This window comes from Plectropomus leopardus, chromosome 6, assembly GCF_008729295.1.
Source record: "Plectropomus leopardus isolate mb chromosome 6, YSFRI_Pleo_2.0, whole genome shotgun sequence".
In the NCBI taxonomy this organism is placed as follows: domain Eukaryota; kingdom Metazoa; phylum Chordata; class Actinopteri; order Perciformes; family Serranidae; genus Plectropomus; species Plectropomus leopardus.
Window position 1 is genome coordinate 27,089,041 of NC_056468.1, and position 11,008 is coordinate 27,100,048.

Consider the following 11,008-nt stretch of genomic DNA (forward strand, 5'->3'; position numbering starts at 1 on the left):
TGCATACCTCGCATTGGTTACGACGTCACGTCATTATGCAAGATTATTACAGTAACTGTAGGCAGGCCACCTGTGACTCACTGGACTTTCAGTAAGCTTGTGCAGTGAATCGTCAGCCTTTCATTCTTTTCTTTCTTTGATTATTTCTGTGTTTAGAGGATGATAACTTTGAGAGTATCCCTTATTAATCTGCTCGGGTTGTATCTATTATTTTCCGAGGATCACAGTGGATGCTGCTTGCAAACTGGTGAGTTTGTTTTATTTAAACTCTCTTATGTCCCATCTTAAAACTCTTCAAAATGTGTGCTGTAACTTTGCCGAAATTGTGAAAATATGGCCTTTAACTTTGCGTATTGTGTGCTAGCTCTGCAGCCACCAAGCCCGAGCATCACTCTGCAGGCTATCAGTGAGAGGCAGATCCTCTTGGTGAGGTGGCTGGTAAACCACAGCAGCTTAGTGGGCAACTTTTATGAGATCCAGATCGCACAAACTGAAAACCACACCGTCATTTATAATGTGAGTACTGGAGGATTTGTTTTCTGGGTGTCATGCTCTAAATAGTTACATTCCAGTAATTTTATGGTATTATCCTACTATTAATAGCATTTACTCTGGTTATAGTGTATATTTAAAAGCTCCTGTGAATGACAATTTTCCCCGTTTTTGTTATCCTAGAGAAATCTGACTATATTTTCCGTCGACTCAGTTAAAAACAATTTCACATGGACCTCTGAAGTGCCTCTGGAGTGTGTCGATCACTCAGTCAGGATACGACATTTCTATAATCAGTCTGTCCCTAGTCCGTGGAGCAGCTGGAAAACTAACTATGGTGAGATGATGCTACTTCTTATACAAGTTAAACTCAAACTAAATACATGAAAAGCAGGTCAGCTTCTTGCATGCTCTTGGTTTCACTGATAAGATCATGCTGTCAAATAAGTGACAGTTTCTGTTTCTCTCAGTCACAGTGGGGCCCCCATGCTTTTTTTCTTTCCCTTCACCAATCTTTATATCAATGTTTCTCAACTGCTGCAGTCATTGCATATGTGTGATGCAATGCACATCTTGCTCAACGTGTGGGCACAGTAAAACTGAATAGGTGATATTTTTGTTTTTTATAATTTTTTATAAAGGTAAAATAAATACATCATACATGATATCATAAATCACTACTAAATGTAAATTCACAGGTAATTAAACTAGCTGAGGGGAGACACCCATGGTGATCAATAGATATCCCCATGAAACTTCTCTAGTTGATTACTTACAGATATACAATTATTTTTTTTATGCTGCAAGTTTTCTGAAATTGTATGTTTAAATGTGAAAATGATCTTATCTTCTTAAATATGTTCTTATTTTCATACATTTGAGAACAAAAATCTTAACATCGCATAACATCAGTTTAAATATTCTTGCTCCATTTTGTTGACATAGTGAAGTCAAAGGTGTTTACAGAGGAGATTGTGATTATCTCTCTTTATCACTCCATAAATTAGAAAATACTCTCAAAAGCACAGTTTTGCCATGTTTTTAGGAATAAAATGTTCTATACATCAGCCCATGAAAGATCTGTGAAAAAACTCCTTTTTAAAAACCTGCAGACTATAGATAGGAATAAAACTGGAGACTTTGGTATGTAAGTACTACTGAAGTTGATTTGAGGCTCAAAGCATGAGAAAAAAGTCATTTTGAAAAAAGTGAACTTTAAAGATACATATTGTTAAATTCCCATACATATATAGAGCAAAAAATAACAGATTAATAACTTTTTTCTTTTTTGTATTTTTATAGTTTAACTGCAGTTTTATGTTTAAGTATGCAAATGAGGCATTATCTAATTAAATATGTTCTTTTTGCATACATTTCCAAAATAAAAATCTGAATTGAAATAAACCTAAATTTTCTTTCCACAAGTCTGAAAAAAGACTTGTTATGGAAGTAAAATAGCCCAAAATCTCAGGGGTGCTTGCCTTAATTTCACTTCAGTTTATTGTTATTTCACTGTTAACAAAGAAAAGATAATGTTTGCCAAATTAGTAATTAGTAATGCTATACTTTATGGTATTTTATAAGTTTATTGTTGCACACATTTTAATATTAGGTTAAGTATTTTTAATGGTTAATAACTTTGCAAAACCCACTCTAAATCACATGTTGGATGGCTGTTATAAAATTGCAATTGTTAATTAAAATATCTTGTTAAAGGGTTGATAGATGCTGCACAATGCATCTATAAAAACACTGCCACATTTTTAACAGCATCGCTGTTTGTGCACACTGCTGGCCAGCATCTCATGAGACTGTGCTTATCTCCACTCTGTGACCTGTAGGATTTCCGGTAGAGAAAAAGAGCAAGATCTTTCCCTTCGATCGGGTGATGAGAGAGCATACCACCGCCATGTTCTGCTGTGTCCCCCCAAAAGGAGTCAATATTACCAGCATGACCTTCAATAATAGAAAATACCCTCTTATCAGCATTGGATCCAGAGTCAAGGCCATCATTGTACATAACTTGACCATCCCAAAAAGTTTCATTAAACGTCTTATGCTCATGTGCTATGATGATGCATCAAGCGTGTCTAGTATTACCTGGAACTTCATCAGTTGTAAGTTTAGATTATTTTTCATTTATATCACTGACAGTTTCTAATATTATTTCTTACATATATGCGTGTGTGTGTGTGTGTGTAGTTCCTCCGCAGAAGCCCAGAAACATCAGCTGTGTGACATCAGACATGACAACTGTCAACTGTACCTGGGATCCAGGCAGAGAACGAGACAAGTTTGATTCCAACAAGCAGACACACACTCTCCGCATAGAGCAAGTGCTTTTTTTCTTCAGTTTTCCTCTTTGATTCTGCCATGAGTACAAACACAAATGTTGGGGTTCAGCTTGAGCAGGAGCAGCACATTTCTGTGTTACTCTGCTATTATGTTAAATAGTACATTAACCATAACCATAATTTCTTGCTTTATTTGTTTATCTTAGCCATTGCTGCCCAACCCTCTGGAACCCCCTACCCACAACTCAGACTCAATCCCGTAATTTAAAAATAAACTCAAAACCCACCTTTTCAGAAATGCCTACAACACTTGTCTCCCACTGCCTCCCCAAATCTGAACTGCCATATCCCCTACATCTTTCAGTATTTTGTATTCTCTTTTTTTGCATTTGTATTTGTTTTATTTTTGGATTTCATGTAAAGCGTCTTTGAATACCTAGACAAGTGCTGTTTAAGTCATATTTATTATTATTATTGTTATTATTGTTTGTTATTATTATTTATAACAATAATATTAATATTATTATTAATATCAGTAGTAGTAGTAGTAGTAGTAGTAGTTTTTTGCAGCACAACATTCCTACAGCACATTTTCACTCATCCACTCCCCACACTACTGACTCTACAGATTTCTCCTACCTATTTATGCAATTTGTTTGATTTGTCTGGATTACTTTTAGTTAAAAAAAGTTATAGGCTGATTTTACCCGTGTGTCTCCCTCTTTTGTCCATCCTGAGAACCGGGTTGTGTCAGACAGTTCTTTTGTTTGTCTCTTAAGCCTTTTCCCATTCCCCTCTTTGTTGTTGAATACACAGGAACTCAGGGCAGGCTCCCATCAACTGCATACATTTGAACAGTTGTATTTTCCTGGCAGCCCCACAGTTGGAAGAATACAACATCAGTGTGGTAGTGAAGGACAAACTGGGAGAGGAGATGGCGAGCTACAGCTTCAACTTGTCTGAAAGAGGTCAGCAGTCACGTTGACATCTTATGGGAATATATTTTATATTTTGCACACTTTTAATTTGGCCTCAACCAGATTGATACTCAAGCAGCATAAAATTAAAGGCGTGGTCACTGTGTAGTATCAGTGTTTACATCACAGCTACTTAAACAGAGGTCAGCAACCTGTGGCTCTGGAGCCGCATGCAACTCTTAAACCCCTCTCCAGTGGCTCCCTGTGACTTTGACAAAAAATATTATGGAGATGATTAGGGGTCATTTTTAACCAATTTAGTTTCCACTTAATGTTATTGTGGGCCTACATTTATTCTTACATTCTCAAATAGTAAATAATGTGTATCTTAAATACCAAATTTTGAAAAACAGACATTTCATCAACTAAAATGTGCACCTCTTCCTCTAAATTTTGCCAGTCCTCAATAGCAGTGGCAAGTCTTAAGTTTCTAATGTTGGGCTAGCTTTTGATTCCAAATCCAAAAAGGTCTTGGAGGAAAACTGAGACTTGAACAGTGCATGGACATATTGTTTGCTTTCACTGCCAATACTGCAGTTTGTTCCAGATCTGACTGCTCGACCATGGGCCCCCCTAAGGTGTTTTTGATGATTATGATATGTGAAACAACAGCTGCTTCATTGTCATTGAAGTGGTTAAGTCAAATGACTTGTCGTTTTAAAGCTGCTCTCTGCCAGTAATGTTGACCATTTCAAGATACATCCACCACAGCAGGCTCAAGAGGGACTACAGATGGAAATAAGCTAGTAAGCTAAATCTGGTACAAAACATCATTTTTCTTCTGAGAGTAATGTTATTCTGTACATTTTCCCTGATTCAAATAAACATAATAAACTAAACTAATTAACACTTTTGTCAGACAAACAAATACAGCTATAACTCACCTATGAAGCATTATTACATTCAATTTTATCCAGACAGAATCACAGCTTTTACAGCTTTCAGTTCATCTGACACACTCTCAAAGGTCAAAGTGATCTAAATCCAGCAAAATATTTGTCAAAACCCGATATTAAGGTACCAAATTAATATTAATAGCTCACTGCTCAGTTTTGTGGTTAACATTTTAATCAATGCTCATTTAGACCCATAAGTAATGCTGATGGGCTCATTGAGATTCACGGTTACCTTCATTATAAACCTCAAATAAGTCTTGTAGTTCTCTGCAGATTTTTTTTTTTTTTTTGCTGAAATTGGCTTTTTTGTCAGTAAAGGTCGCCCCTGAACTTGAAGATAAACTTGTCAACATTTGTGTTATGCCCTTAGTATTTCCTGTTGTGGAGGAGATCAGAGTGAGCTCTGGGGTTACAGATGCCACCGTGTCCTGGGTGGTACAGGGGAACTTGACCAGACTGAACCTCCTCTGTCAGGTCACTGCAGACCCACACAGCACCACTGCTGTGAGTTTAATTCTGTTTAAACTTAAATATTCATGGTGCAGAACCGGAAATGTTAGTGTGAGTGTGTGTTTTTTGTTTTTTTTTTACCTTCCACCCGTGTGTTTTTACCAGCTGAGCTGCAATAGTGTGAGCGGTCTCTGCAAAGCTAACCTGGAACATCTGCTTCCCAACACCCGCTACTCTACCAGGGTACGCTGCTCTGCCAATGGCAGGTTCTGGGGAGAATGGACACAGCCCAGATCCTTTGCAACCTGTGAGTACAAAAAGTGTGTATTGCGAGCAAAGTATGTCGTATACAAGGTGTGACCATGTCTATTCAATGTCCAAGTTTAGTCAGTCAGTCATTTTCTGTAACCACTTGTCCTCGTAAGGGTCGCGGGGGGGCCGGAGCCAATCCCAGCTGTCATCGGCTGAAGGCGGGGTACACCCTGGATAGGTCGCCAGACTATCGCAGGGCCGACACATATAGACAGACAACCATACACGCAAACAGTCACACCTAAGGGAAATTTTAGAGTCAATCAACCTGAGCTGCAGTCTTTGGACTGTGGGAGGAAGCCAGAGACCCTGGAGAGAACCCACTCACCCCCAAGTTTAATTAAGTTAAATAAGACAAGAGCTACCTTAGGCCAACTTATGACCTTTTTCATGCAATAAATTACCCTTCAACATATATGAACTCAGGACATTGTGGTTGCATGATATCCAATTTTGCCAACACAACCTGTTTTAGTATAAAACAAGTATGAAAATGAGTATACTGGTTCAGAGTTGAAGTCTCATTCCTGTGATGGCAGAAAGAAATAATCTTCATGTGATGTCCTCAGATCCGCTGGTGACCTTGGATGTATGGAGGATAATAAAGAAGCTGCCCGAGCCGAATAGTCGTCAAGTTACTCTTTTGTGGACTCAGGTGGGTCTCTAAGCTCGTCTGTTTCATTTTAGCGGAAATATTGGCATAATAGCATACAAAGTCTTTGTTTGGTTTCTTTAAGGGCACATACTGTATGTCTCCAAAGCATTAACTTTTCTCAACTTGTTCAGCACACTCCTGGCTCAGCTGTCACAGTGAACGTTGAGGGATACAAAGTTCAGTGGTCACAGGAAGGCCAAAATTGGACCAAGTGGACGGACAGTCAACAAACCCAGGCAGAGGTGACCATCAATGCAGGACAGTATGACTTCACTGTTCAGGCTATTCTCCACAGTAGCTTCAGTGTCCCTGCTCACATCACCATCCCTCCATCCCAGTGGGATGATGGAGGTGAGCAAATTCTCTTAGTTCAGTCAGTGTTTGTGGAGGTTTTCACTCTGCAAGAATTCTAGTTAAGTTTTTCTCTATATTCCTGATTCCTGATTTTGAATTTACCCTCATTTATGCTCCTCTGGTTGCAAAACAGTCTAAAATGTGTGTCTCTGTCCAAAGTCCCAGTAAAGAAGCAGTTAAGCAGCAGCACAGCTGCTGGTATTAATCTATCCTGGATAAAGCAGGAAACTGTGTCCTGTGGCTATACTGTGGAGTGGTGCACTCAGGGAAATGCAGCGCCTTGTACTCTGCAATGGCTGAATGTACCAGAAAACAACACATTGTCTCTACCTGCTGGTGAGTTTTTGTTTTGTTGTTTTCCTTTAGTTGTCACTGCAAATGCATCCTTAAGTTTTTTTCTACTTTTGCATTCATTGTTATACGCTGTTATTTTTCAGGATATTTTGAAGCAGGTTGTAGGTATACATTTAATATCTATGGATGCGCAGAGAATGGACACAGACTGCTGGAGATACAAACTGGATACTCACAAGAGGTACATGGTAGGTACAAGGTACAAGGTAGATTTGTTGCGATTTTTCTTAAACATGGTTTAAGAAAAAACTAAATTGAAGTTGAGTTGAGGACCCTGGGGAGTGAAACTGCTCTGTAGTCTGGTGGTTCGGCAGCAGATACTTTTGTTTCTTTTTCCAGATGGCGGCAGGGTGAACAGACTGTGGCTGGGGTGGCTGCTGTCTTTCAGTATCCTTTAGGCTCTGTGCAGACACCTCACTTGTCACTGAAGCTCTGTAGATGGGAACCAGTGATGTTCTGGGCAGTTTTAATCTCCCGCTGTAGAGCCTTCCTGTCCTGGGCCGAGCACAAACTGTGCCTGTTCACGATGTTTCCAGTCAGTATGCGTTCTATTACTCCAGTGTAGAAGTTAACCAGGGTCTTGCTCTGGTGTTTAACCTTCCTAAGTTTCTGTAGGAGGTAGAGTCTTTCCTGTGCTTTTTTAACCTGGGTGGTGAAGTGTGATGACCAGGACAGGTTCTCAGTGACAGTAAATCAAAGGACCCTATAGCTTCAGCTCCACTGATGTAGACAGGGGTGTGGGTCTTTGCCTCCTTCTTACTAAAGTCAACAATCAGCTCCTTGGTTTTACTGATTTTGAGCAGTAGGCTGTTCTCTGTGCACCACTCTGTGAGATTTTTGATTTACTCCCGGTATGAACTCTCATTGTTGTTTGTAATACAACCGATGATGGTGGTGTTGTCCGCATACTTCACAATAGAGTTCTTATGATGTCTGGACGTGCAGTCATGGGTGTACAGTGTGAACAGAAGGGGGCTAAGCACACAGCCCTGGGGGGCTCTGGTGTTGAGCAGTAATGTAGAGGTGAGACTGCCAATCCAAACTCTCTGGGATCTGCATGTGAGGAAGTCCAGTATCCAGTTGCAGAGTGTTGTACTGAAGCCCAGAGTGTTACGCTTTCCAATCAGCTTCATGAGAGAGATTGTGAAGTCAACAAACAGCATCCTGATGTAGCCGTTCTTACTCTCCAGGTGAGTGAAGACTGAGTGAAGAGCAGTAGATGTGGCGTCCTCTGTGGATCTGTTGTTTCTGAAAGCATACTGGTGAGGGTCCAGGCTGGCTGGGATGTTGTCTTTGATGTGCTGGAGAACCAGTTTCTCAAAGCACTTCAGTGCTTCAGAGCTCACTGAGTGTTAATACTAATTAATGAGCTGTACTGGAAATGTGTATTTTTGTATTTTTTATAGCTGATGCCTCAACAGACAGTGAGACATACTGCAGAAAAGATGAGGCCTTGAGCAAATGGTTAATTATGAAACTTCTGATAAGGTGTGGTGGAAGTTTTGACACAGGATGTTTTTATCAGAGAGTCCGAGAAGGACTTCCTCCTGATGTCATCTAAACACATGACACCAGCTTTCCTGTTTGTCAGATGTGCAGACAGGAGGAAGCAGGAACAACACTGCATGCAAATTATATTCCTTTTGACTGACATCTGTGAACAGAGCACCAGGTTTCATATATAATGATAGAATAACGAAGAAAGTGATCACAATGAAGCTCTTGCAACAGATTCTGACATCTGCACGACAGTGCGGATGTCACATCTCTGCAGGTTTATTTCAGTTTGGAAAGTTGCATTCTTGCTCGAAGTCTGTTGATTTTATCAATCTTAATAGATTCCTTCTGTCTTCCTTCCTCAAAACCACATTTTCTCAGAATCTGTAAAGGCCCTGAATCTGGTTGAACCTGTTCAGAGTACATCCTCATCGGTGACACTGGAGTGGAGGTACAATGAGGACGATCCGGCTCATCCGGCATTCATTATTGGTTACCTGGTGACGTTAAAGACTGATGCGCTTCCAGGTCATGTTACAAGTAGGTTCAGAAGAAAGTTTCCAGTGTTAGTAATTCTTGATCTCCTAGCATTCAAAATATGACTGTGTGTCTGCATCTAGATCAGTTCAACGTGTCAGTGGCAGACCCTCGGAAGAAGTCTGTGACCATAAATGGTCTGGAGCAGAACAGAGGGTATGCTATCTCTGTGAGCGCGCTCACTAAGCAGGGACCTGGAAAACCAACCAATATCACCATCAGGACCAAAACCAATTGTGAGCTCCTTTTCTATGAGAATCTTTAATAAAACTTCTCAGATTCCAGCACACAGAATGAATTTTACAGGTTGTTGTAAACTGCTCATCTTCTTTCCTCTGGTAGACTCTGCTCACTTGGCCAAGATATTGACTCCCATCTTACTGTTGCTGGGCTGCATCATTCTCCTGTGGCCTCAAAGAAAAATGTGAGTAACTTCACAATTACATCTTCACTTATGCATTAGTCTTGGCAGAGGAGGACCTGAAGCTCATCTCTCTCCTCTTCTTTTTTGTTCTGTTTCTCTTCAAGGCTTAAGAGCGGACTTCAAGAGATATTTGCTTATCCTGCCGGTATGAACATCAAAACTCCCGAGTTTGACAGCTTCCTGCATGAGGTAAACTCCCCAACTCTTAGAGGCATATGGGGTCTCACTCTTCCAAACCTAAAATTATACTTTTTGGCAGCACAATTAAAACCTATCGTGGTTTGGATTACTAATTATATTAAGATCACTGTTTGTGCAAGGTCTGACACTGCCTTTTGTAGTGAACAGCATGGCAAAGTAGAACCATTTCTCTGCTAATTTACCCTGTAATCATTCAACACATCATTTTGTGATGTCAGCCTGCAACTCTTATCCAAACTCATGTGTGATTATTTGCCTTATATTATTTTTATCCCCTCCTGATGTTTGTTCAGACTAGTGAGAAGTTGCAGTCTCAGAAGGTGGAGGAGTGCTCCTGCTGTGACATTGAAATCCTGAATAGCAGACCTCTTCTGGAAGAAACCATGAATTCACTGCCCTCTCCTGGTTCCCAGGCCTCTCCTTTAACCTTGTCTCTGTCCTGTGTGCCACTCCAAGCAGACTACTGTCCCCAGTCAGTCACAGTATCCTGGGACAGACCAGATCTTCAGCAAATGGTGTGTATCTCAAACAAGACATATTTGCACACAGTAGAGGAGGATGATTTGTCTGAGAAACAACAAGCCAGGATCATTGAAATCAAATCTGGTTGCGAACCATCTGAGAATCTGCTGGAATCATGCAGTGTTGTTTATGGTTACATCTCCAGTGATAATTTATAAGTAACAAGATGAAGATCAAGTCCAAAACCTCCAGATTTTTAGGAGTTCAAATATTGTAAATAGATGCTTTGTTTATTAGACATAATGTGATTCTGCAGCTTTTTAATGTCAATGTTTCAACACACCTTATATATAGATATAAATATAGATATATATATACACACGTGTGTGTATATATATATATCTATATCTATATATATAAGGTATGTTGAAACATTGACATTAAAAAGCTGCAGAATCACATTATGTCTAATTTCATGGGAAAATGTAGCTTGTAGATTTTATAACACACTGGCAGAAAACACATGGCTGTAGAATATTTTAAACTACTATGGCTTCTGCAGCAATATAGCATAAAAGTAAAAGTATGTACAATAACACAAATGGAACTCACTTTAAAGATTGTGGGTTACTGTGACACAACCAGAGATGTTATCTACAGTACAGTATCCAACTGGTAACACTGATAAGGCAGTTGAGCACATGTATTTTTGGAGTTTTTGATTTTTTATTTGTATTGTACTAGTGAAAATGTATTTTTAAGTATCAAAAACTGTATTGATTATCAGGTTGTAGGAGTCACTATATATAAGTTCCATAATATTGATGCAATAATTAAAGTAGGAATTAATTTACTGGTCATTATTTATTTCTCTGCAGTTCCTCATCAGTGTCATCGTCGGGTAAGATGTGTTTTCACTGTGATGAGCGTCTGACTCAAATATGAAAACATATGCTTACACTTGAACTCCCTTTACTCGTTAAACAGGTCACTCAATAACAACAGAGCCCTCCTACAAGTCTGCTGATATTTTGCTTTACAGTCAGAATTGTAGCTTACAGCAAATACAAAGTTCATAACCAGCCATTTGCTTTAACTGAGAA

General features: G+C 39.5%; 1 protein-coding gene across 1 annotated transcript; it reads left to right on the plus strand.

The window, feature by feature from the left end:
- Positions 1–110: 110 nt before the first annotated feature.
- Positions 111–10,235, plus strand: osmr (oncostatin M receptor). The gene is made up of 17 exons (XM_042488477.1): positions 111–247; positions 365–516; positions 676–829; positions 2,334–2,609; positions 2,695–2,824; positions 3,603–3,754; positions 5,030–5,163; positions 5,275–5,416; positions 5,991–6,076; positions 6,208–6,427; positions 6,590–6,766; positions 6,868–6,972; positions 8,663–8,821; positions 8,902–9,054; positions 9,161–9,242; positions 9,347–9,431; positions 9,737–10,235. Exons 1-17 carry the CDS (start codon positions 160–162, stop codon positions 10,121–10,123), a joined length of 2,682 nt encoding a protein of 893 aa, XP_042344411.1. The 5' UTR covers positions 111–159; the 3' UTR covers positions 10,124–10,235.
- Positions 10,236–11,008: the final 773 nt, after the last annotated feature.